The sequence below is a fragment of the Macaca fascicularis genome, chromosome 3 (assembly GCF_037993035.2).
Source record: "Macaca fascicularis isolate 582-1 chromosome 3, T2T-MFA8v1.1".
Classification (NCBI taxonomy): Eukaryota; Metazoa; Chordata; class Mammalia; order Primates; family Cercopithecidae; genus Macaca; species Macaca fascicularis.
Window position 1 is genome coordinate 126018039 of NC_088377.1, and position 27910 is coordinate 126045948.

Sequence of the window (27910 nt, forward strand, 5' to 3'; positions counted from 1 at the left end):
TAATACACACATGCTAGAGCATTATATATGCCCTAGTGACATGTTTTGCTGATTTCTCAATTGACTCCCCCCATTGGAATGAACGTAAGCTTGGGGAAGACTTTTTGTCCTGTTATGTAGCATCTAGAACAACACCTGGCACATAGCAGGTACTCAATAAATGTCAGCTGCGTGAGGAAATGAATGAGCTGTGTGGGGGATGTACTTGAGAGAACTATAAAGTCAGAGTGATGTTGAGAGAAAGATGCTTGAAATCCAGATGTTGGAAGGTGACACAGAGTAGTAGCCTGGTGAGAACAGTTAGATCTTAGGGGTTCCTACTACAGCCCTCCCTTCCGCACCTTTTTGGCTGTCACCATGATCAAGCGCCTGAATCCCTCTGAGCCGCAAGGACCTGGCTGGCACAAAGTGAGTGCTCACCAAAGCTTGACTGTCCTTTCCCACCTCTGTTTGCTTCAGCTTGTTTGATCTCCCCTCCCCGACCGGACTAGGCACCTATTCTCGGTCTTCTCTCTTTGCAGTGGCAAGAAGCAAAAAGGCGCTTGGCTGAAAGCGCTCAGCTCCGGCGTGGGGCCTTCTGTGTACCTGGTCCGCCCAGCGAGCTGCGGACCCGGCGGGGAGGGGCGGAGCGGGCCAATCGGCGCTGCCCCAGCTAGGCTGCGGCTGCAGGCAGGCATAGCCTTCTAGCCCGTCGGTGTCTGCGCCCATCGATCCGTCTGTCTGTCCCCGACCATGGCGAAGCTGATTGTGCTCACCCTCTTGGGGATGGGACTGGCACTCTTCAAGAACCACCAGTTTTCTTACCAGTAAGTTGGGTTGTGGTGAGGGCTGCAGCCTTCGTCCTCCTCACCCCCTGCCAGCTCCATGAGCCCCCAGAAAGTAGGGTCCAGGCTGTTAACAGAACATTTACAGGCAGGTGCAAGATGTACACTCTGCAGGGGTTTCCTAAATGTTTGTCCGGCTGTCATGTGCCCCTTGAAAACAAACTCTTGCTCATGGCCTGAGACATGGGATAAGGAGGCAATTGCCAGGGCTGTGAATGCCCAGGTTGTCAGCATACATGAATTAATTTTTCATGAAGATTTGTGTGCCCTGGCTACAGATTCACTTCCCAACCCGGAAGGAAACTAACTAACCAGGCTGGGGGTTCTCCTGATATTTTGTGAATTAGAGAAAGGAGTCCCCGTCCCTTCTGCGCCTTGACTGCCTGGCCATGGCAAACCTTCCAGGCTTGAAGATTCTCAAATTGAGGCTACTGAGGGCCACAGCAAAACTGCGTGTGGACCCGAGCAGGTGGGAGCTAACGTGTGCCGTGATGACTTGCTTCAGTGGGGGCAGGCCGGGAAGAGGTAGCCCTGGAGCCAGCATCTGATGTCCTGGGGTTTAGCTCTGCTCCGTGAGTATGGGATTTTGGGCAAATCACTTTACATCTCTAACCTTCGCTGCTTCAGTAAACTGGAAACGGTAATACACACCTGCCTGGGACAGAGTAGCTATTCAATAAATGTTAGTTCCCTGCTTCCCTTTAAAGTATTTAATAAACGGTTAAGTGTTACACAAGGAGGGTGGGGATATTTTAAGAATGTATCAAAAGTTTCATAACTTGTAACAGGAGTTCATAGTCTAGAGATCATCCTAGTCTCTAAGGCTTAGTCAACAAAGCCTTATTTACTCTAAAGTAAAACCCAATCAACATTAAATATAAAAAAATTATATGTGCTTATGGACTAATTAGAAGCTTATATTCAGAATGGGTTTTTACTAATTATTGTGGAGGTTTTTCTAATTTTTTTTAAGTTACAGAGTGCTAGAAAAAAAAGAAGCAGTTGGTAATCTTGGCTTTTAAATCATGTAAAAATTAGTTTGTGAGTTTGTATTATAGGTTTATTATAGGAGATTATAGGTATAGATAAAAATATATAAAGGATGGGTTGCTGAGCCTCCTGGAGTGGCCCAGACAGAGGAAGGAAGGGAAATTGTACCCACTGTTGGAAACCCCTAAAACCTAGCTACTCAACTGGGTCTGGGGACCAGATGCCTGAGCATCACCTAGGGGCTCCCTGCACATGCAGAATCTCAAGCCCTACCCCACACTATTGAATCAGAACCAGCGTCATTGAACAAAATTCCTGGGAGATTAGAGACCATGAATCTGCCCCAGGGAGAGAAGGCAAGAGATGATATCCTGAAGCCTGCATCAGGAGCAAGCCAAATCCCCAGGGTGGATGCATCCTTTTTTCTTCAGACTTGGAGTGTATGTGTGTGGGGCTCACAGGAAGCTATATGTGTCTGGGCTGGAGGGAACTTATGGAAGCACACAAGCGGTGCCCCAAGAGATTTCTGAGTTTCCCAGGTGGGAGCAGCACAGAGAAAGGAACTGGGAGAGTTCCGCTAGACCACGAGTCTCCCACCTTTGTAGTCGCTGTATGTGCCGCACAAGTCCAAGGAATGCCTTGGATGATGGTAGAAACAGCTCCCCTCTCCCACCCCAGCTTGGGCTATGGAATGTTGCAGCGCTGCATCTGTATGGCAGCTTCCTTGTCCCTACATTGCTAATTGCAATACGTGAGTCCACTGAGTTTCCCTTCTCAGAAGGAAACCACAAAGCTAACGTTGGGCCTCTCAATGCATTTCTGCCATTCCATGCTTACTGTAGGTAACACACAGTTGTGGGAAGAGAGTAGTGGTGGATTCCTGATGACCTGGGTTAGATCTAATTTCTGCAACTTTCAAGTTATTTTACTACTTTATTCCAGAAAAGTTCCAGCCTGTTTCTCCACCTGAAAACTAGGGGATAATGATACATATTACAGCACAGATGTATGTGTGTGTATATATATATACACTATATTTATATAAAAACATAAAATATATATACGCATACATATATAAATCAGGCATATAGCAGGTGTCCTGTAAATGTTAGCTTTTATAGCTGTCATATGTGATCTCAAAAATGCACCTATGAAACCTAATGAGTGATACTTGAATATGTATTATAATTATACCTCATTGAAACTCTGAGATAAGGACAAATAATCCTCCAACCCTCCAGCCTCCCCTAGGAGCGCAACCAACGCCATCTTCTCAGTCTGAAGTACTTGCCTTGTATCTCCACAAAACACTTCAGTGGACATTTGCAGAGTACCTTCTCTTTGCAAACATTGTGTTTCTGCTGGAGGTTATAGGAATGAATAGGATGCAGTCTTCACTCACCAATTTTAAAGTCTACTAGGAGCAAAAGAACAAAAACTGACAACTGTGAAACTGACAACTATGGTAAGAAAGTTGACAGTTGTGAAGGTTCCTGAGGGTAAACTAAGGAGTTATTACCCAATACAGAAGACTGGAGAAGCTACAAAGCATCATGAGTAGGGGTCTTCCCAGGGGGTAAGGGGCTGAAGAGCATTCTAGGTGAAGGGAAAAGTGTGAGCAAATAAAGAGGTATGAAAGAGATACAGGGAAGAGTGCTTAGTATCATGACACCTACTTTCAAATCCCAACTCCACCCTCTTAAATAAGAAACCACGTGCAAAGTACTGAGTCTCTCAGTGCCTCCATTTCCTTACCTACAAAACAGAGTAAACACTCATCTTTTTCTCAAAGGTGGCTAAAAAGATTAAATGAGGAAGTATGTGTGAGAGCCCTTATTGGGGCTTGGCACATAGTAGGCTATGAAAAGGAATTTGAATGAATGAGGCACATGTAGGAGCAGAAAATAGACTGATGAGAGTGAATTTGGCCCCAAGAAGAGTTTGAGAATGGATATGGATTTCTTAATGCCTAGGCAAAGATCTCTGCTTTCTTCTGTGAGCAGCCAGCATGTGTTTTCACTGAACACTTCTGCTTTGGTGTGGATGTTTGTCCTCTCCAAACCTCATATTTGATCTCTAATGTTGGAGGTGGGGCCCAGTGGGAGGTGTTTGGGTCATGAAGATGGATCCCTCATGAATAGATAAAGGCCTTCCTTTCGAGTGAGTGAGTTCTCACTCTATTCATTTTGAGAGAGGTGATTGATTGGAAAGAGCCTGCTACCTCTCCCCTCTCTTACATCCTCTCTCATCCCGTGACCTCTGTAAGTACTGGCTCCTCTTCACCTTCTGCCATGAGTGGAAGCAGCCAGAGCCCCTCACCAGATGCAGATACCCAATCTTGAACTTTCTAACCATCCAGAATCATAAGCCAAATAAACCTTTTTTCTTTATCAGTTGCTCAGCCTCAGGTGTTCCTTTAGAGCAGCACAAAGCAGACTCAGACAAGTTCACAGCAAAGGCTGTATGGTTTCTGCACAGAGTTCAGAGTCTAGTGAATCAGGGACATATCTCAGACAATGACCCTTATCTCTTAGGCCCAGAACGTTTGGACTTAAGCCTTTGACAAGATATTTCCTAATAAATTGAAAATGAGGTAGAAAAAATATGAGTTGGATGATAATAACACAGGTGAGTCAGTTTTCAGGTGCCTCATCCAGCTTTTAAGCAGTGTTCTCTGTAGATTTTGCCTGGTTAGGAGCTTTGCATTCACACTTGAATTCCAATCTCTGCTCAGCCACTTCATAACTCTGTGGCCTTAGAAAGCCACTTAATCTTGGTCATCTGTGACTTAGGGAAAAATAACACCTCATGGAGATGTTTGAGGATTAAACGAGGGCATATATGGTACCTGAACTGTAGTAGTAATGATTATCCTGTAGAGATATGACATTTTTGGGCCACAAATTGGAACCCAAATCAACAGGTGCTGACTTAATGCCTCCTTGCCCACCCTGGGCTCTCTTTAACTAGGATTATTCTACCTTTTCCAGGCTAGAGATCATCTTCTAGCCTGAATTAGAATAGGAGCTGAGCAGTTCTACCTTTCTCTATCTTTTGTGAACCCATATGTTTAGTGACCCTTGTGAGTCAGGCAGTGTGAGTATTCTTCCCATGTGGCTTTGAGTCTAAGAAAAGTGAATTTGACTATCCTTGGTGTTTTTCACAAGTCTTTGCCCATTCAGTGATTTTATGTCCTTGAATCTCTCCTTCCATGCCAGTCTTTGTGTTGTCCTTGGTTATGACCATCACCCTTAACATCTTGTACCTGCCCTTCGGTTCCTTGAGGGCATGCTACAAATATTCACTACACTTTCCCTAGACCAGAATTTTTTCAAATGGTGGGTAACAAAGTCAATTTAGTAAATGATTACTAACATTTTAAAATAAAACAGAATTGAACAGAAAAGTTAGGAATGTATCACACAGATTAGGGCGAGTATTGTTTGTGAAGCTTGATTCAGATGTGTGTGTGCATGTGTGTGTGTGTGCATGTGCTGGGTGTTCGCACCATATAAAATACTTTTCCTAATGTGAGTCTCCGTCTGAAAAGTTTGTAAGCCATTGCTCTATCACTTCCCCTTTTATTTCGTTATTGTGAATTTTTGCAATTATAATGTCAGGTTTCCATTTTTGAAATACCTTTCCATTTCTTAGGTTATGGACAGATTCCAACTTTCTGTTGACGTCTGCTTTCTAAGTTCATATCCATCAATTAGGAAACCACAATCTCCTCACAGTCCAAGCCTTCATCATCTATTCATTCATCTCTGTATTTCTAGTACCTAGACTGGTGGTTCTTTACTCTGGTTGTACGTTGGGACAAACTGTGGCACTTTTACAAAGCAGATTACTAAGAGGCACCCCTTACCTCTTAAGTCAGATTTTCTTAGAGAGTGAAAATGATAGCCAGTGACCTGGTGGTAGGAATATACTCGTTTTTTCCTGAATGAATAAATGAAAGATCAGTCGCCCCCAAATTCCTATCATTTTGTATCATGTCAGTAAGAATTTTATCTAGCGTGTCTGTTCCCCCTGTAGCCCATCCTCCTCCTGTGAGTTCAAGTCATCAGGAGGACAAGTAAACTTCTTAGCCTACCTGAAGCCAGATAAGATTTCTAGGGATATTTGAATAATTGTCACTACCTGCCTTGACAATACTGTATCACTAGTTCTCAAAAAAAAAAAAAAAAAAAGTTTATTGTTTAAATCTCTTGGTTGTGCTAACGTCGTCTGTTTCTTTCAAATGCCGCATCAGTAGCTTCACTCTGCTCAGGCAGTTGGCTGGTACTTCCCTCTCACATCTGTTCATTTTTCCTTTGTCCTTTACTCAGACGTTCTCCATGGTGTTTATGCACTCATATCTGATAAGTTGCTCCTGTGTATGTGTGTGTGCGTGTGTGAGTGCACCTGTATGTGTGAAATGCCTTTTTACATGCAGGCCTTGTGCGTGATTTTTTGAAGTTACAAATCCTTTCAACATACCTGTATTTTTCAAGCACTACGTCACAAAGCAGATGCCCAGTCCAGTCTGTGGAATTAGACTGAGCAGATGAGTAGGAGGCTGCCCATCTGTCAGCATCTCTAAAACGTCAATGGAATAAACTGGATCCATGTTGCCATTTACCCGGACTTTCCACCTAGGAGTCCTTACACATTGATGAAATTGCTCCTGTGCCTGCCTAAGTACACAGAGCCCTGGAGAGGGTACTGTGTATCTCTTGTGTGTACCTATCCACCTCTGCTAAATAAACACTAAATATTGTACCCAGAGTTCCCCACTTGTCTTGCCCTGGCCTTGCCTGGAAAAATTGCAGGAAAAACTCTGGAGTTGAAACTCAGACAAAGTACAGTGAAGGAGAACTTTGTGGGTTGCCTACCTTTGCAACTTAATTATAATTTCTGAATAGTTTTGTGTGTGTTTTCTTTCTTTCTCCCCCACAGAACACGACTTAATGCTCTCCGAGAGGTACAACCCATAGAACTGCCTAACTGTAATTTAGTTAAAGGAATCGGTATGTATGTGAGAGGAAGAAGGGTCTCATTTGAACTTCCGGTATTTTTTTGCTTTTTGTGTGATTAATGTGCCTGTTTAATTTTGTCGAAAAATAAAATTTTGAATCAGGAGAGTCAGTGGTAGTTAATGATAAATACCATGTTTTTTGACTTTTGACTTTACTAACATATTACCAAGGTGTTGGCAGTTTTGGTTGTTTGTTTTTGATCAATAGAGCAAAAAAAAAAAAAAAAGAAAAGTAGAATAAAGTTTGATTCCATGGTAATCTAACTTGAGGAGACGGCAGAAGAGGGGCAGGAGAGCCAGATAAAGCAGTGAATAAAGGTAATTTTTTTTAGAAAAGCTCTGACAGGACTTTGCAATTACCAGAAGGCTTCTCCTTCTGTGTATCTCTTTTGATATTGGAGAGGAAAATTTTTTCCAGAAGCTCCCAGCAGATTTCTCCTTAGATCTTATTTGTCAGAGCTGGAGGACAGGCTGGTGCCCTAGTTGCAAAGGATGCTGGGAAAGTAATTATTGAACCTCCAATGTGGGAGGCAGGCCCTGTCAGCAAAGATAAAAGGGTAGGGGAATAGCAGCTGGGAGGCAACCAACAAGGAGAGTCCCCGGGCTCAACTCTCCAGCTGGTTCCAACCAACAAGCTTTGTTATTTGAGGACAATTTTTTTGAGATCATGCTTTTGTGTGTTTTGGGTATTTTTGTTGTTGTTGTTGTTGTTCTTTTAGAATTATTCATCTCAGTTGATTAAGGCTCAGGAGGCTAGACCAGATGACTTAGTATCATTAAATTTCACTAGATATCTTATGGTGCAATTGTTTTCTAGAAAAATACGATATTGATATCAAATATCACTGGGTTTTTGAAAAGCATACTTTTCACTAAGTGTATAAATACCTATCAAATAGTTCATTTTTCTCTAGATAAATTGAAATGTTAAAAATTTACATGTACTTAAAGTATAACTAACTTGAATACAGTAATATTTAACTGATGTTTGTAATTAGTAGTAAAAATTCATATTCTGGATCACCTAAAATGTATCCCCATTTTAACTCAACTATTTGGAATTTGCTTATATTTTCAATATGGCTTTCCAAGGGTTTAATTTTTTTGGAACTATTAAGTATCAACACATATTTGTAGTTTACCCTGTATCTTTGGAAAACAGCAAGTTCTTTTCAAATAATCATGGCTTTTGTATATTTTGTGAATTTCCATGAACTTTAAGAGGTTTCAGTCTTTGAGGAAAAAGCTCTAGTCCATCAGTTTAAAACAAATATACTAAGTGTAAATTTTAATTAAACTTGTTAATGATATTAATGTATTTTTAATTTCCATATAATCACATTCATCAATTTGAATAAATGAAAGATGAATTATTCTGAACCTGTTAAAGAAGAGTAACATATAGCCCCAGTTTCAAGTGAGGTGTTCAGAAATGGATCCACTTCCTGCAGTAATATGAAACAACCTGTACTTTCTATTCTCTTTTCTGGCAGAAACTGGCTCTGAAGACTTGGAGATACTGCCTAATGGACTGGCTTTCATTAGCTCTGTGAGTGTTTTCTTCCACTTTTCTGTGTTCTAGAACGTTTTCTAGGACTGGCAGTTTAAGTCTTTCACTTAGGCTTTCTGTATACCAATGCCCACTTTCAAATAAAATGAACAGCCGTGGTTTAAAAGACAAATTGTGTATGCATTTACACCTCTGCTATAATTATGATCATGCGTGTTCCATGCATATTTGTGTTCTTCGGTCTACATTAAACCATATTACCTTAGCTTCTATAGCAGCAATTTGTTTGTGAGTTCAGTGTATTCAAGAATGTTTTCCCCTCAATTGTCTATTCCCTGAAGCACTTAAAATTGCCATATTCAAATATTTGCTAAATTAAATATACATTTAATGTATACTACTTCACATGTCATTTCAACTTTCACATTTTTAAACATATTTCAGAATAAGCCCTCTAATTTAACATTGTTGATAGGTCCCAATTCCCAAGCTTTGAAGAGAGAATCCACCATATTTGTTGAAACTCTCCTGCATATAGATCGCTATGGTAGCTGATACAGTGCAAAACAAAAGAAGTCCACCATCTGGCCTGGGGATCATAACATAACAGAGTGGACAGGAAACAATAGACAATCATCCAGTCATTTAAAAACCTTTGCTACCTCTTGTAATTTATTTAGTCCAGTTTTCTCTTACAAAGATAGTAGATTAGTCATCCTGCAAAGCAATGTCTTGCAAACATTTCTTGAGCAACATAAGGCATATTTTAAGCAAAATCTTATATGGGAACCCAATATATAAAACAACAGCTTTGTTGTTTTGATTGAAGGCTAAGAAAGGAGTAGTTCCTCCGACCCACTAAACCTCTGTCTTTGAGATGCTTCCAAGGACCTACGAGGGAACAGTGTAAAAGCCATAACCAATATTGTATCTGTATTCCTTGCTTCTATCATTGAAGACTATTATTAATTGCCTCTTGGGTCTGCTCTTCCATTTTTGATCTTTCTCATGGGCTGGAAGCTGTAGTGTGGTGCACATATGATTTTGCTGCAGGGGATGAAAGGGTTTGTGTGGGGTGGCCTAGTGGAGCATGTGGCTTCCAGAAGACTTCTCCTGGGGACCCATCATGCAAACTAACTTAAGAGGCTTCCTATGTGGCCATCTGGCTAGCTCTGTGGTTTGGAGCAGTCAACACAAACCCATGGCCCATGCAGCGTCTCTATTAGCATTTAAAGTACTGGTATTGTGCTTGATTTTTCTCCTCCATGGTTTATAAGGGATTACAATATCCTGGAATAAAGAGTTTCAACCCCAACAATCCTGGAAAAATACTTCTGATGGACCTGAATGAAGAAGATCCAACAGTGTTGGAACTGGGGATCACTGGAAGTAAATTTGATTTATCTTCATTTAACCCTCATGGGATTAGCACATTCACAGATGAAGGTAACAAGATTTACTGTTTATTAAAATCAAAACCAAATTTAAAAAACAGAAAAACATGCCAATAAATGAATTATTTTTTCTCATCCAGATGCAGCATAATCATGAATAATGTTCTTACTCTGGGTTTTAAACTTACCCCCTATGTTAATTGACCCTTATAGTAAAACCATTAGAATACTTGAGAATGCTAAAATATTTAAGATTTGTAAAGCACCTGATTTTGTCAAATACCAACATTCACATTATCCCTATAATTACCATAATAATAATATCCAGCCCTGATCATTATAGCTTTTCCATTGTTAACAATTTTCAAGACTCAGGCATTTACAGGAACAGATTTTTCTAACCCAAGGCATCTGCAACCTATAGGTCCAGTGACAGAAAGTCACCATGGTCAGTTTTCTGCCGGCCCCATCACCTTTAGTGCCTCCTGTCTGCTGGTTCCTCTGTTCTGTGTTCAAAATGCTCTTCTGCATGTTGGTCCCTTTCAACACAACTTGTTGATGTCATCCTTTATGTCTTTACCCCATTTCTCCCTTTCCATTTGCTGCTACTTCCTTGTCTCTATATTAATTTTCAGCCCCAGTTGCACATGGTAGCACCTGAAGAGTTTTAAAAGACTCGATGCCCAGCCCCCAGCTCGATAGATTCTGATTCCATTAGTCTGAGGGAGGCCTGGATCACAGTACTTGTTAAAAGTTGTTCAGTTCATAAAAATGTCAGGCTAGGGTTAAGAACCACATTTATACCCATTACCTCCATGTCATCATCAGACGATCCCTCATTCAGTTCCTCTTCTGGACTTTCCCCACTGTGGGTGGCTAAAATTGCTGCCTTGAGAATCATCAGTGATGTTCCTATTTACAAATCTCCTCTCTTCCCTTCGTCCCTCTCCTTCCTTCCCTCTTCCCTTCCTTCCTTCCTTCCATAACCTCCTTTTGTTTTTTGTTTGTTTTGTTTTTGAGATGAGTCTCGCTCTCTCCCAGGCTGGAGTGCAGTGGCGCAATCTTGGCTCACTGCAACCTCCACCTCCCGGGTTCAAGCAATTCTCCTGCCTCAGCCTCCTGAGTAGCTGGGACCACAGGTGCATACTGCCATGCCTGACTAATTTTTCATATTTTAGTAGAGACGGGTTTTCACTGTGTTGCCCAGGCTGGTCCGGAACTCCTGAACTCAGGCAATCCACCCACCTTGGCCTCCCAAAGTGCTGGGATTACAGGCGTGAGCCACTGTGCCCAGCCTCCTTCACCTCCTTTTATGCTGTTGACCATTTTCTCCTTCACAAACTTGCTCTTCCTTGATGCTGCAGTGCCCCTAGCTGCTCCAGTTCTCATCCTACTGCAGGTTTCTCCCCAATTCATTGTTTTGTCACTCATTGCCACTTCCCTGAGCACTACCCCAGAGGTCTGATCTTTTACTTCCTCTTTATTTTCTCTATTTCAGAACTTTCAAACCAGTGTCACACTGCCTGCTTTCTAGGAGGACATCCCCAAATAGGGGTATTATTATTATTCTTTTCACTAGTCCTTCACTTTTAATGCCGCAGGTGCTTACTAGACACTTCTATTTGGGTTCCTTTCCTATAGACACTTTAAACTCAAAATGTTGAAAATGATTTTCCATCCTTTTATCTTTCCTTCTCTTCCCCATGTAACGCGCACACACACACACACAAACACACACACACACACACACACACACACACACACACACACACACACACACATATATATATCCCTTTCAGTGGACTCTCCACTCATCCACCCATTCATCGCCATTACATTTTATTTTAAAAATATTTTTAAGTGCAAAGAAATATAGTGTTTGATGTGTGGATACTTTTTAAAATAAAAATGAGGTAGTATTACACAACCTCTTCTATAAATTGCTTTTGCATTAAACACTACATCATGGACTCCTTTACATACAGCACATTTGCAGCTGCTTTGCCAAGGTGGTTTGGGATTCGGTTGTGTGGGAGCACTGTAATATAGCTCATCTGCCAACGGATATTTAGGTTGTTCCCACCTTTATGCTCATTGCAAACAATGCCAAAATAAACTTTCTCGCACATGTATTTCCTGCGACTATATCCTTAGGATGAATTTCTAGAAGTAGAATCCACTGCACAAAATGTGAATCCAGGTTTTAATCCTCACTTGAATTTGATTTCCATACCCTCCTTCCTCAGCTATATTCAGGGCCTTTGGATTCTTCCCTTCAAATACCTCTCATGACCTTTCCTGTCTTTTATTGCCAGTGGCATCATCTTGGTCCAGTCCCTTCTCTCCACATTGCTGGATTACTGCTGTAGCCTCAGCTCATGTTACTCCTTGGTTCAAATCGGCCAGTGAGCAAAGCCTGGATCTTCACCTTAAGCCCTAACAGGACCAATTCTGGCTCCCTGTGGTTTCAGCCCTCTCACTCTCCCACTCTCTCTTGCCTTCACTCTGCTCCCACCACAACCTCACTATTAAGTGAATATGTCCAGGAACTTCTGCCCCGGGGCATTTGCACATTTTCTCTCCTCAGCCTGGAATGCTATTTCCCTAGATATCCACATATTCGTTCTCTTATTTCACTTAGGTTTTTGGTCTAACATCCCCTCATCAGAGAGAACATGCCTGACTCCCATGAGGATAATACTTCATTACTCTCTATTCTTTTATCCTGTTGTATTTTTCCCTTGTAGCATTTAACACCAACTAAAATAAATTAAACACTTGTTTGCTGAAAGGGGTAATGAAAATCATCTTAGCAGCTTTCTCTGTTCAAATCTTCTCAATTCAACCTGCCAAATTTTGCATCTTGACATGGCGAAACCCCGTCTCTACTAAAAACACAAAAATTAGCCGGGCATGGTGGTGGGCGCCTGTAATCCCAGCTACTCAGGAGGCTGAGGCAGGAGAATCATTTGAACCTGGGAGGTGGATGTTGCAGTGAGCCGAGATAGTGCCATTGCACTCCAGCCTGGGCAACAAGAGTGAAACTCCGTCTCAAAAACAAAAACAAAAACAAAACAAAACAAAACCCACCAATTTGATCATGTCAGAGGTTTCAAAAGACTTACTCTTTCTTAAGGCAAAGGCCACAATCTAACTTTTACTTGCCAACTCTGATCACACATTCTTGACCGCTTAGATGGGTCGCCTTTGTATTCTTAAACTCCCACTGACCCAAGGAAGCTGCTTCTGTTTGCTACTATTTCTCAGATGTTCTGTGAAATTTATCACCTTACACTGTGTAAATTACACTTGAGCACACCTTCTCATATTGGGAGTTCCCATAGTTTTTATACCTTTCATCACAACTGTGCATCTTGTGGAGACCATTTGAACTGGAAAACTTCAAGAGTTCTTTGGAGTTTTAGTGTCAGTGATACTCGTTCTTAATTTGAGAATTTTTTTTTCTCCTGTGGAGTTTTGAGTTTTCAGAGACTGTCACTGGTTCTTCCTTGAGCCACTTTTCTCTGGAACAGGAACAATCACAAATGCTTCTCTCTACAAAGAGATGAAAATATTCCATCTGCCTGACATCCTAACTACTAGCTGGAGGTGGGTTGAAATTGGTTTTTGGAGAGAGGGCTGACAGTGAGAGCTTAGTTAATGTTTCATTTTTGTTTTTAATCTCCTCTCAGATAATGCCGTGTACCTCCTGGTGGTGAACCATCCAGATGCCAAGTCCACGGTGGAGTTGTTTAAATTTCAAGAAGAAGAAAAGTCGCTTTTGCATCTAAAAACCATCAGACATAAACTTCTGCCTAAGTACTGAGATACAGCACATTTCTATTTTCCTTTAGCTGTAGTGGATAGTTAATCCACTTTTGGTTTTTCCTTTTGGTCAGAGTAGGTATGGCTGTTCAACTCTCATTTCTAATGATCACAAACTCCTCCACATGCTCTTCTGAAGAACCTTTTGAGGACTCAAGCCCCTCAGAGATGGCCCATTCTTTTCCTCTCTTTCCCAGGCTGGCTCCTGGCCTCACGATCTCCATTCAAGTTATTACCAGGAAAAAATCCTGCTCTTCTTCAGAACCAGACTTAGTATTTCAAACCCAAATAGGCTTCATAGATAAATTTGACGTCATGAGCTTATTTATTTATATTAAAAAGTAGACTCTGGGAAGTTTCCATGAATTAGAAACACAGACCCAAGAGGAGACCCTAAATCAAGTGCATGTAAGACCTCCTTATACTGCCTCCACTGCTGTTTGATTGCACGAAATGTATGCAATAGCAGATCTGTGGTAACACTCAATTCCACCCTAGGCGCCTTCACATAACATATGGTGAAATAAAACACTCAAGGATCCCCAATCTCAGTCAGCTTCCTCACATGCCCTATGAAGATCTGACTTGTAAGGCCAGTGATGGATTTAGGAGAACAACCTGACACTATCTTCTAAAACATTTACCTCCAACTCATTACGATTGTCTAGAATCCCAACCTATTTTTGTATAATTTATGTTATACAAAAATTTGACCACCTCCATATCTGTAAATCTAGATGTGTACTCTTTGCAGGTACCTAGCTAAGGGCCTGGTATGTGGTGTGCACTCTGTGATACCAGGACCCCTTCCTCTTCTTTCTTATCAGGTGGTTTGAGGATGAGGAAAATGAGATTGGAGAGAAATTGAGTTACTGGATGAGGGCCAATCAATTCACTAGTGACTAAGTAGGAACCCCCGTTCAGGTCATCTTCTGCTCCAGTGGGATGAGTAAAAGTCCGGAGAACAGCTTTTGGTAGAAGAGTTCATTCATACATTCATTTAACAAATATATTTTGGAGGCCGGGCGCGGTGGCTCAAGCCTGTAATCCCAGCACTTTGGGAGGCCCAGACGGGCGGATAACGAGGTCAGGAGATTGAGACCATCCTGGCTAACACGGTGAAACCCCATCTCTACTAAAAAATACAAAAAACTAGCCGGGCGAGGTGGCGGGCGCCTGTAGTCCCAGCTACTCGGGAGACTGAGGCAGGAGAATGGCATGAACCCGGGAGGCGGAGCTTGCAGTGAGCTGAGATCCGGCCACTGCACTCCAGCCTGGGCGACAGAGCGAGACTCCGTCTCAAAAAAAAAAAAAAACAAATATATTTTGGAAAGAGAATAAAGTTACTGAGTGTTTGGAGAATGTGAAGAACACCAAGATTTAAAGTAGAGAAAAGTATGTAGAATGGAGAAGCTGGGTTAATGATAACACTAATAAATGAGCTTTCTCTGTACGTCAGGTGCTGCACTGACTAATTCAAACAGATTATTTTATTGATGTTTTACAAGTACCTTCTGAATTAGGTGTTAGTATTATATCCATTTTGGATTTTTAAAAAGTTGAGGCCTGGAGTAATTGTTAAGTTCCCCTAGATGACATCATCAGTAAATGGTGCAGCTGTGATTCTAATCCTGGTAACATGAGTTCAGAGCTGGTGCCTTAAACCGCTACAAAATAGTGAAAAAAATTATATGTTTTAACATTTAATCTTGGAAATCTCAGATTTGTCTAAGTTACCGGGTTGGAGTATTTTTTTCTTGAGCCAGTTGCAAAAATGTTGGTCTTAGGCAGCATAGAAGGAGACTGAAAATAACCACGGTGCCATAATTAACTAGAGTTCTGCTCTCTCAACCCAAGGATTAGCTGTGTGTATTTTCTTCTTTGTATTTTATGGTTGTTTATAACATTAATATTCCAATTACTAATTCTATTATAATTTAAACCTGTTATTATTCATATATCACAAGCATTATTATTGGTCATTTACTGTATGCCAGGCATGGTACGAAGGCCTTTGCATTCATTATTTCATTTTATTCTTACCCTAGCCTTTCAAGGTATACAGAGAAAACAGAGGTTTAGAATAGTGGCTCAAAATTTAGTGATAATGCTGTGGCCCCACATTATGATAGCAAGCAGTGTCAGGATTCAAATGAAGTCCATCAGATTTCAAAGCTATTACTCTATTACCCTTTAAAAATTTGTTATTTATTTACTTATTTTACTACACCCCCATTTCAGCAATAAAAAGTTATTGCTCTAAACCATTGCATTCTGCTCCTTTCTGTGAAAAACAGACAAATGATAGTCCAGCATACTAATTTCAGAAATTTACTTTTAAAAAACAGAGAGTAAAATCAGATTGCAGATTTATGTCTGGTGCCCGTCCAGACTAATCCTAAATTCCGAGACCTTTTTTTTTTATGTTGTAATAGTGGCTACCATTGATTGAGGATTTATTGAATGTCATGCTCCCTGCAAAGCACACAACAGGCATTGTCTCATTGTAATTCCCACTGCAACTCCACAAATTAAGATCCTGACCCTTAGTCTTCTACTAATGAGCTGTATGACTTTGAGAATATCATTTAACCTCTCTTTACAGATGAGAAAACTTAGGCTCTGCATGCCTGTCTAACTTGCCTGAGAGCTCAGAGCTGCGTCAGAGCTGATGCGCTGGCCACGACGCCCTCTGCAATAGAGCAGAGATAATTTTCTCCCAGATCATGCCCTCGGGAACTTCCATCACCTCAATCAGCAAAGAATGACTCACTTATGTGTTCACTATTGTACCTATTAAAGCAGAAAAATAGACTCATATATCTTACATTTTCAGTGACAGAGAGAGAATCCTAATCAGAAAGGGCGGGGGGAAAGCCATAGCATTCTATTTCTGAGCATTCTTGTTCATGGACATTTCATTCAGTTTAGAATCACGAAATCTTAAGGCTGGAAGATAGACCAGTCTATCATCCTGCTTTCATAGATAAGGAAACTGAGGTCCTGATATGTGAAAGGATTGATTTTTCTTAGATCACACAGCTAATAGTAGCAGAGCTTTAACTAAAATGCAAGTATCCAGGCTGCTGGTTCATCATTTTTTCAGTTTCTTATGGGAGTTAGTTCTATGTGAGCACAGATATGTGAGCACATTTTTGCCCTGACAATGATTTCTGGCCTAATTTAATTTCTACTGAATTTAGTGTATTTACACACACACACACACACACACACACACACACACACACACACACACGATGTAACACTATTTTAAGATACATATAAAAGGATTTTTATGTTACAGTGCTATAATCACTTCCTCAGATTTCTTAGACCAATGATTGTCTTTAAGGATTGTATTGGCAGGACTAATTTCATATTAATTCTGTTCCATTATAGCTAGCATGAAGGCTCCATCCCATATCTTGATTTTAGGAATAGATGGCGATGAATGTCAATTCATAATCCTGTAATGTTCAATACCTTCACCTTATATATGATGTGTGTATGTTTTATTTGCAGTTTGAATGATATCGTTGCTGTGGGACCTGAGCACTTTTATGCCACAAACGATCACTATTTTCTTGACCCCTACTTACGGTCCTGGGAGATGTATTTGGGTTTAGCGTGGTCGTATGTTGTTTACTACAGTCCAAGCGAAGTTCGAGTGGTGGCAGAAGGATTTGATTTTGCTAATGGAATCAACATTTCACCTGATGGCAAGTATGTGAACTCTCTGAAATGTAGTGAATTTACTCAGATTCTCAGGAGATATCTTGGAATATATTCTTTTTAAAAGTAATATGATACATTTTAACATGTTACCCTAGTGAGATAAAATCAGGAAAAATGTAAAATGTCTTAATTTTTCAGGGGGTAAAATTTATCAAATCAAAAATTTCGTTGTGAAGGCATATTGGTTTTGTTTCCTTTTTGGAAAAAAAGTACATTTTAAGAGGGGGAACTGTGATGAAGATTTAGTATGTCTGAATAGACTTGTTTTGAATAAAGATTCGAGTGTATAATGAGATGAATAGGATGCAGGTATATATATGTCAGTAGTTCAGGTTTATGACAAGATAAGGAATTTGTACCAAAATGTAAATCAAGACAACACTTCCTTCATCACGAAAGTATTACTGTGAAAAACGTCAGTTTAAGCAGCGTGCTTAGTGATGTAGTTGATTTATAATGTTATCTCATGGGGCCCTACAACAAACAATTTGCAAACCAACATTGGTCTGGAGACTGCATTTTGGGTAGCATTGGTATATGCATTAAATATCTATATCCATCCATATATATGCCCTTTGTCATCTTGCATCATCATCAAGGATTTCAGAGTCAGTAACATATGCTTAGAAAGAGCAACAGGGGCCAGGCGTGGTGGCTCATGCCTGTAATCCCAGCACTTCGAGAGGCCAAGGTGGGTTGATAACCTGAGGTCAGAGACCAGCCTGGCCATCATGACTAAACCTCGTCTCTACTAAAAATACAAAAATTAACCAGGCATGGTGGCACACTCCTGTCATCCCAGCTACCAGGGAGGCTGAGGCAGGAGAACCACTTGAACTTGGCAGGTGGAGGTTGCAGTGAGTTGCAGTGAGCTGAGATTGCGCCACTGCACTCCAGCCTGGGTGACAGAGCAAGACTCTGTCTAAAAAAATGAAAGAAAGAGAGAGAGAGAGATAGAGAAAGAAAGAGCGAGCAAGTGAGCAACAGGGACAGGGACAGCTTTTAATTATTCATATCATGGACCAGTTTTTGAAAATAGAAGATGATCGAGCAGTAATTTCTTTTTTTGTTGGGGGGATGCACAGTGCTTAGACTAACCCCAGATCTTTGTGGGGTATGACTAAAGCCACAGAGTCGGGACCAGACTCAGGACAGAAGAGGAGGAAGACTTCTCTCGATCAATCCAGGCCAAGCAGCTTTTCTTCTCTCATATTTTTCTCTGGATTAAAACAAGGAGCTGTTGTCAAAGGGCTTTCCTGCAACTTTCCTGGGAGAGAACTCACTATCCCCTGAAATGCAGAACCTGGGGCTTGACACAAATTGACAAACCAAAAGAGAAACACTGTAATGCATTTTACTCCCAGATACTAAAAGTTGGTGTTAGGGTTAAGTTCCTTCCATACTGATAAGGACAATTACGTCCCCTCCTTTAGAAATAACTTTGCAGAGATTAAATCCCTCTGTGCATTGTAAACTCACTGAGTTCTTTCAGAATTTAGTGTGTTTGAGATGGGTTCCATTTTCCATTCCTTAAACGAAGTTCTTCCCTATGAATAGTTATTACAACTTCATCTTAATCTCTCAAGTTGTGTTACTTCTAGTACTTTGACGTAGCTCTTTCTTCTTTGAAGGTATGTCTATGTAGCTGAATTGCTGGCTCATAAGATTCATGTGTATGAAAAGCATGCTAATTGGACTTTAACTCCATTGAAGGTAAGATGTATTAACACTGTAAGTTTGCAGAGTGATAATTAGATTCTAATTGATTTGTGAAATTAAATGTGAAGAGAAAAGGACTGCTTAATTGGTGTGGGTGAGAACCAATTTTTCACTCCTTTATTAAGAGTCATTAGCATGGTTATGTGTTTGTTGTTCGTTTTTACTCAACTGCAGAGTGGCAAACAGCAAACCACACCTCTCACCCGGGAACCTTGCATTCTTTCTGCTCTAGCAAACTTTGAGCTTGGCATTGTGTTCCCAGATCCTCCTTCCACCCCTCCCTTCCAGCCTTTCTTCCTTCCTTTCTCCCATTCTCCCTCTCCTCCACCTTCCTTCCCTCTCCTCCCCTCTCTCTCTCTCTCTTTTTCCCTCGACGTTGATGGAACAGCCAAGAAGTAGTCTCAACTTGTACTTAATGCTGGGCTGCTCTCCACAATGTTTATGAAGTCCACGCGCTCACAATGGCTGCCGGGTGACCTGGCTGCTCCTCGCCTCTCTGCCTTTTTACCTCCAACCATTGTGTCCCTGCCCCACGTCTCCTGCCACTGTCTCAGAATGGGGCACCATTCCCTCTGCTAGGAGAAACCTTCCTCCAGATCTCCACAGCCCTCTCCTTCATCTCCTTTCATTTTTACTAAAACGTCAGCTCGGTCTTCGAAACCTGGAACTGCTCCCTTTCCCTGCATGTTTTCCCTCGCCTTTCCTGCTTTATTTTTCCATTCAGCATGTATTGCTAGCATACTATATATTTTATTCTTCCCCTTTATTACCTGATTCCCGAACTGGGGTGTAAGCTCCACAAGGACAGGCTGTTTTTCTATTTGCTCCTAGTACAATTCTAGTTGGAGCTGCCTAGTTGGCATTTAACAAATACTTGTTAAATTACTGTGGTGGGGCTGGGCATGCTTCAGGGGTTCACCTCCTGTCCCCACCAATTCTGGTCGTTTGAAGGTTGGAGTCAAAAGGGGTGAAAACACAAAGGATAGGAAAGAGAGACCAAGAGCAAACTAGAGCCCTATGAAAGCAGCCCTCTACCTCTGCAAAACAACAAGATGTTGCTTTCTTGCCATAAACGCCCACTGCAGGAAGCACTGTCAGCGCCAATTGTATGACTGTTCCTGTCAGCACATCCGAGGGACTGTCATGAGGGGCCTCACTCAGAGAAAATTACCTTAAAGCAACATTAAATGTAACATTGTGTTTGACATTAAAAATCACTGGCAGGGCTACTTTGGTATTAGCTCAAGTAAAATGGAATTTCACACGCTCACACTGGCTGAGGGAATAAAAAACAAGCTGCAGTTTTAACAATAGATATTTCTGTAAAGCGAAAGTTAAAGAATTTTATGAGAATAGAACCCAATGTAACATACCTTCACCACAGAATGTCAAGGCTCTGCTCCCACCAGGGTGAGACTGAAGGCAAGGGCAATTTCAGCAATAGACCATGTCTGTCTCCCATCATAAAAACCCCAAAAAGGTTATCCATCAATTGTCACATTATTCTTTCTTTTGAAAGATTGTATTAATTAATGTCAGTTAATTAATACTCGAGAGTGCCAAGTAATTTGATAAACTAGCCGAGGCTAATCTTAAATTTTTGAGGAGGTGTAGATGGGTTTATGTCCAATCGGATATTATTCAGCCTTAAAAAGGAATGAAGTTCTTGGCCAGCTGTGGTGGCTCATGCCTGTAATCCCAGCACTGAGGAAGGCTGAGGTGGGTGGATCATGAGGTCAAGAGTTCAAGACCAGCCTGGCCAACATGGTGAAACCCCGTCTCTACTAAAGATAGAAAAAATTAGCCATGAGTGATGGCATGTGCCTGTAATCCCAGCTACCTGGGAGACTGAGGCAGGGGAATCACTTGAACCCAGGAGGCAGAGGTTGCAGTGAGCTGAGATTGCACCATTGCACTCCAGCCTGGGCAACAAGAGCAAAATTCTGTCTCAAACAAAAACAAAAACAAAAAACGGAATGAAGTTCTGATACCTGCTACAACTTGGATAAGCCTTGAAAACATAATGCTAAATAACATAAGCCAGCCACAAAAGGATAAATAGTGTACAATTTACTAATGGGAAGTACCTAGAACAGGCAAATTCATGGAGACAGAAAATAGAATAGAATGCTGATTACTAGGAACTTGGGGGAGAGAAGAACGGGGAGCTATTGTTTAATGGGTACAGAATTTCTGTTTCTGGAGAGGGATGGTGATGATGGTTGCACAATATTGTGAATATACTTAATGCCACTGAGTTTTATACTTAAGTGGTTAAAATGTCAAATTTTATATATATATTACCACGATAGAAATAATTCTCTCCTCTCTCCAAAAAAGATTCCAGGACTTAGTCAATGGATTAGTCACACTTTGATGAACCTCAATTCGCAAAAACCTGGAATATTTGTTAACAGAGAATACCGTTTTTCCCAAAGAGAGTAATTTATTAAGTTTTCTTGACCAAGGAATGCGAAATTTTCCAGTTGCCTTTGTGGGAGTGTGAGATGTGATATGCAGGGGTCTTGCCGTGAGTTAGCATCGAGAGGAATTATTTATTTGCAAGGCAAGGAGTTCACTGTTGGACTCAGAATAGGTTCCCTGCTGGACTGTCAGCACTTCCGTGGCATAAGCTGTGTCTGCTGGGTACCTGGTGCTCTCCAGATGCTGCGTTCCTCGCAGAGCTCATGTAGGAGCTTGGTAATTGCATGTTGAATGAATGGGATCCCAGGTTTCTGTGTCCTTCTCCCACTCCCACTCTCATCTCAGTAGGTTTCATCTGCCATGGAATTCGCCAATCGGCTATGCCGCTTCCAAAGATAAGAGCAAAGCCCTGCAACAAACATTTCCTCATTTAAAGACATTATGGTATCAGAGTGGTGTGCTGACACTGGGATGGACAGGGATTTAGGGATGGAGAAAGCATGGAGCCGCCTGTCTTGCCTGTCTCTGGGGTAAGAAAGACTGATGGCTCTGCATGGTGGTGAGAATGAGGCTCTGCCACGATGCTTGAGTCCTCTAATCCCTCCCTGGGCATGTGAGGAACAGCTCTCATTCTGAGTAGGAGGCACAAGAAAGCGCTGGTTTTCTGCAGCTGTCTGTTCATGCCCTGGCCTTTACAGTGAGTCATGAGCAGTTATTTACAGGGTCTCTGGGCACTGAGGTATGCTGGTCTCTGAGGTAAATGGTAGATATTATTTCTCCAACTCAGAATAAGAGGTAAACAAATAGATGGGATTTCTCCCTGGTAGAAGGCAGACAAGATGATGAATGGTGGAATTAAGAATCATTGGTATTATTTATGATCCTTGTACAAAGCCTCAGCAGCAATCTGTGCAGTCATCAAATGCTTGCAACTTATATTTAGAGAATAAACAGCAGAAGAACAGGGAGTCGAATAACATCAAGAAATGAAAGAACAAACTTTCCCTCAACTTCAAGGCAAAAACGAGACTCTGGGTGATCATTTCTTCTCTGGCGGCACAGCCTATGATTAGCCATTAAAGAGTCCACATTTCATTGATGTTCTTCTCAGAAATGAATCGACATTTCCTGGTGGTTTTCTGAATGCTTATAAAAATACCATTTGCACATGCCATTTTAGAAGCAGTTGTTTTATGCTGAACTGAAAACTTTTTTTTTTTTCAGTTTTAGGTTCATGCACAGATGTTGGTACAAATGATTTTGTCTAACTTTTAACAGTCTTTCTTGGTTTTCTGTATCTTTACCCTACTGCATTCTGTGCTGGAAACTGACAAAATACTAGCATAGATGAAATGTCAGAGGAATTTTGTGAGTCCTGTTGAAATGGGGCAGAACTGTATCCTTGGAACCAGCAGTGTGGTGGCCAAGGACAAGAGGCAACTTTTCTCTGATATATTTTGCTCCATCACAATTGTGTTTTACTTTATGTCTTGTTCTTTTCTTGTTTTTAATCTTGTAAGTCCCTCGACTTTAATACCCTCGTGGATAACATATCTGTGGATCCTGAGACAGGAGACCTTTGGGTTGGATGCCATCCCAATGGCATGAAAGTCTTCTTCTATGACTCAGAGAATCCTCCTGCATCCGAGGTTAGTTTTAAAAATGAACCAGATAAGTGACTTTATTCCCAGCCGTTGTTTTTTTCAGTTGAAAACATAATTCTATGTGCAAATAAAAGGGGGGACATGGATAGATGATCCAAATGATCAGAAACAAAGGCTTTTGAAGGTGCTTTAGTCAGCGTCTAGGCAAGAAACACATGGCACACTTAAATTGGATAATTTGAGGGGAGTTTAATCAAAGGACTATATAAAAAATGTGTGGACACAGTGTAGGGTAATCAACAGAGGATAATGCAGTACCTCAGGGCTAGCGAGGGAGGGAGGAAATGAATACCAGAAGCCAGAACAGGTATACGGTGGTGGGTGGAGAGGGTTGCCTGAGAGGAACTTGGCCTCTGGTTAAGGGATCCTCAAAGAACATAATGACGCCATATTGCTATGGTTTAATCATTCATTTGTTACCTGCCTTCCTATTCAACTCCCCCTTCCTGTGTGGTAGTATATGCACAGGTCCATGCAATGGACCAGTCCTGGAGCACATTGGCCAGCCTCTCTAGATCTTCCTGCAGGTGGCAAGATAAATCGCTGGAATTATTTTGGCTTAGAAGATCTCATCTTCCACCTTAGTTACAGTACTCAAAGGTCCCAGTTTTTGTCCATGGTCTTTATTCAGTGAACTATTTTGGGTACAAATAAGAATTTGGGACCTACTTCAATATAGGTATTTGCACATTTACTGAGTTTTCAGTATCTACTAAGGGTACTTATTATTTACATCATATATATGACATCATTTTGACATATTTGTCTGCTGCTGTGTATGTATTGTTAAAGCTGAGTTTTAAGAGTCCATTTCACCTGCCCAACAGGAAAAAAAGTGTTAAAGCCCGTATCTCTTGGGTTAAAAAAAAATCCAAATGCGTATTTCCATTTACATTATGGCTCTCCTATCTTTTATCTCTAGGTTTACAGGACAATTGTGATCATGTTTAATGGAAATCCTTTTTGCCTTTTGCTAGTTTTTGGCTATTAGGGTTGCTGAATGGTATGTTTAACAGAATTGAAGAAATGTATGCTGTGGAGCGTTCAGTGCTCAGAACTGAGCAGAATGTTAGATTCTAATTGTTCTGGCTTGTTAGCTCATTTAGTTATCTTGGGTCATTTGCTATAGCATGGACTTGGTTTGTTTTTCTAGAAAAAATACTTCATTTCTAATGATTGCTCTGCAAAGGAATAGTAAAAAGTAGTAACAATTCATTATCTAATGCACTGCCCCAGAAGAGTGATTTAGTTTTATTAACAAGAAGCTTAGGTAAGCCAAGGTGCACCATCAACTATTTACCTGTAACTACTACATGTTAATGCTATGGCAATTTCCTAAGACATCTGTCCTTGGTGCCAGCTGTTTTTAAGAGGTCATTTTGAAAGTTCCCACAGACCCTTTTAGATCCAGGCACTGGCCTTCACAGTTGGCCACATTTGTGATGTACATATCCTTTCTTCAAGTCATTATATATTATCATAAAGGCTTAATAATAGAATGTTAGAGTTGAAGGGGAATTTAGAGATAATCTAGTCCCACCTGTTTCACTCTACAGATGAGAAACAAATGGTAAGTGGAAGATCCAAGACACGACCCAGGTCTCCCACCTCAGTGTAGTGAATCACATGCGATTGCTATTTGTGACAGCCAGAATGATCAAATATTGGCTATTTCAAATGGTTGGCTTAACATGATACTATACTATTAATGATGCAATCACATTTCTCCTCAATTAAGTGAAGTAAACTGAACTTACAAAATTTTATACATTTAGAGACAGGAGGTTAACTTTAGAACACCCGAGTATGGTACAGAGATGTGGTTTTTTGGGGGTCACATTTTTTTTTTTCTCTTTGTCTGCATTTTAAAAACCAGGAATTAAGTGTAAACATCCAGTTCCCTGACTTACCTGAAAATACATGAAAACGGACCTGAATTACTGCATGGCAACCATCTGGCTGTTGTTGAGCGTATTAGTCAAGGTTCCCTAGACGGATAGAACTAATAGGATAGATATATATATATATATATGTAAAGGGGAGTTTATTAAGTATTAACTTACCTGATCACAAGGTCCCACAGTAGGCTGTCCGCAAGCCTGAGGAACAAGGAGAGCCAGTCTGAGTCTCAAAACTGAAGAACCTGGAGTCTGATGTTTGAGGTCAGGAAGCATCAGCACGGGAGAAAGATGTAGGCTGGGAGGCTAGGCCAGTCTCTCTTCATGTTTTTCTGCCTGCTTTATATTCGCTGGCAGCTGATTAGATTGTGCTGCCCAGATTAAGGGTGGGTCTGCCTTCCCCAGCCCACTGATTCAAATGTTAATCTCCTTTGGCAACACCCTCACAGACACACCTAGAATCAATACTTTGTATCCTTCAGTTCAATCAAGTAGACACTCATTGTTAACCATCACACTGAGTTAACAGCTTCCTCCCTCCACATTTACTTAAGTCCCCACTGCTCCCTAATGTCCCACATCCAGGATGTGCTGCTCATTTGCATTTCCTGCCTCACCCCTGTAGGTTTAATACTCTCCACCTCTGCTAAAGATCACTTGAGATCAGTACCCACCTGTTCCCAAATGAGGAAACAGGTGTGTTAAGTGTAATTTTGGAACAAAATAGGATTTATCTCATTGTATAAGATCATACGGCTTCTTATGGAGGATGACCCTACGCATAAGGTTGTTTTAAGTGACCTGACAAAAATGTTAATTCAATGTTATTTCTTTCACAGGTGCTTCAAATCCAGAACATTCTAACAGAAGAACCTAAAGTGACACAGGTTTATGCAGAAAATGGCACAGTGTTGCAAGGCAGTACAGTTGCCTCTGTGTACAAAGGGAAACTGCTGATTGGCACAGTGTTTCACAAAGCTCTTTACTGTGAGCTCTAACAGACCGACTTGCATCCACGCCATAGAAACTGAGGCCATTATTTCAACTGCTTGCCATATTCCAAGGACCTAGTGATCTTAGCTGAACAATGAATGCTGACCCTAAATGTGGACATCATGAAGCATCAAAGCACTGTTTAACTGGGAGAGATATGACGTGTAGGGCTTTTTTTGGAGAATACACTATCAAATCAGTCTTGGAATACCTGGAAACCTCATTTATCAATAAAAATCCTTCTCACTAAAATGGATAAATCAGTTATGTCGATTGTCAGATATTAAGTAACAGTGTGTGACCCCAAAAGTACTTACCCTAAAACATGTGTTGCCTGAAAGCACGTGTATGTATTGCTGTCTTGCCATGTCTTGTTCAGAAGACACAAGGGAAGCAGGCCTAGCTCACGTGTCTTCAGAACTCCAGTACTCGCTCAGGGACTCCAGTTCGTGGGCCAGAAAACTAGATGTGCATTATGAAGTTCCCCTCTACTCCACGCACATAGCAAGTCTGACGATGGCAGTCAGACTTACTCCTGTTTTCCCTTTGATACATGACTTTCTCAGTAAATATTAACCTGAATTATTCCAACTCCCCTTGTACTCTTGCTTTTTCAATTCTCCTGTAGTAATGACACATAGGAAAATCTTAAAATTTTTGGGAGTGTTGTCACACCTGAAAATTAGGAGTCTCTATGATCTTGGCACAAATTGTACCTTAGAGTGTCTTTGAATTGGTGAAAGGAAGTTTGTTCACTGCGATGATTGGATACAGATTGAATCCCATAATTGACTTGGGTTAAGCTAAGTGTCCCCAAGGACTACACTGTTGTTGAGGTGGTGGTAGTGCTGGTGGGTTTTTGTTTAATATTTAAACTTGTTGTGGAGGCTGAAAAGAAAAAAAAATTGAAAGGTAAACAAACGAATAGAAAAGATCATCAACCCCTTTGGCTATCTTCTGAGACATGACTAGGAAGAAAACATGACTTTATCATTTCTCTTATAGAAGCTGATATATAAAGGTTACCCATTTTCATTTATTTGTCTGTTTTGAAGGTATAACCTTCATGCTGAATTACTTCTTTGGGGTGTTAAGGCAGTGACTTTAGAAACAATTTTTTTTCTTGTTTTTGTTTTTTGAGACCAAATCTCACTGTTTTCCAGTCTGGAGTGCAGTGGTGCAATCTTGGCTCACTGCAACCTCTGCCTCCCAGGTTCAAGGGATTCTTGTGCCTCAGCCTCCCGGGTAGCTGGGACTACGGGCGTGCACCACCATGCCTGGCTAATTTTTGTATTTTTAGTAGAGACAGGGTTTCACCATGTTGGCCAGGCTGGTCTCGAACACCTGACCTCAGGTGGTCTGCCCGCCTTGGCCTCCCAAAGTGCTGGGATTACGTGTGTGAGCCACCGAGCCTAGCCAGAAACGAAGTTTTTCTAAGGCATTTGTTATGATGATAGTCTGGCATTTCAGAGAAAATGTTTTGCCAATTAATTGAGAACCACCAACAGTTTAAGATCACTGACTGGAAGTAATAAACAGGAACATTTTGTTTGGGTCAAAAAACCACTTTCTTCACATCAAGATTGGAGTTAGTCATGATTCCAGTGACATAATATCCTGTGCCCTACAAGGGCTCAATTATTCTGAGATGCTGCTCACAGCCCAGGATGCTGGGTTCTCTGAAAGACTGTCTTGAAATTATCAATGAGTGTGATGCTTAGGGACCTCCACCCCCACATATTTCCTTATTTAGAAAGAATGTCCTGAGTAGTTAGGCTCCCTAACATCTTCAATAAAATGACCACATTCTGTTCTTTCTTATTCTTGCTAGAATAGGCAAATTCCATGGAAGAAACAAAAGTCTATCCAATTTGACACAGCACATACTCAAGATCATTCAAAAAGGGACATGCC

General features: G+C 41.1%; 1 protein-coding gene across 1 annotated transcript; it reads left to right on the top strand.

Moving 5' to 3' along the window:
• Positions 1-675: 675 nt before the first annotated feature.
• PON1 (paraoxonase 1) lies at positions 676-26248 on the top strand. The gene is made up of 9 exons (XM_005550176.5): positions 676-806; positions 6756-6826; positions 8328-8383; positions 9622-9790; positions 13431-13557; positions 17086-17286; positions 18930-19011; positions 22962-23090; positions 25843-26248. Exons 1-9 carry the CDS (start codon positions 733-735, stop codon positions 25999-26001), a joined length of 1068 nt encoding a protein of 355 aa, XP_005550233.1. The 5' UTR covers positions 676-732; the 3' UTR covers positions 26002-26248.
• The last annotated feature ends 1662 nt before the right edge of the window (positions 26249-27910 follow it).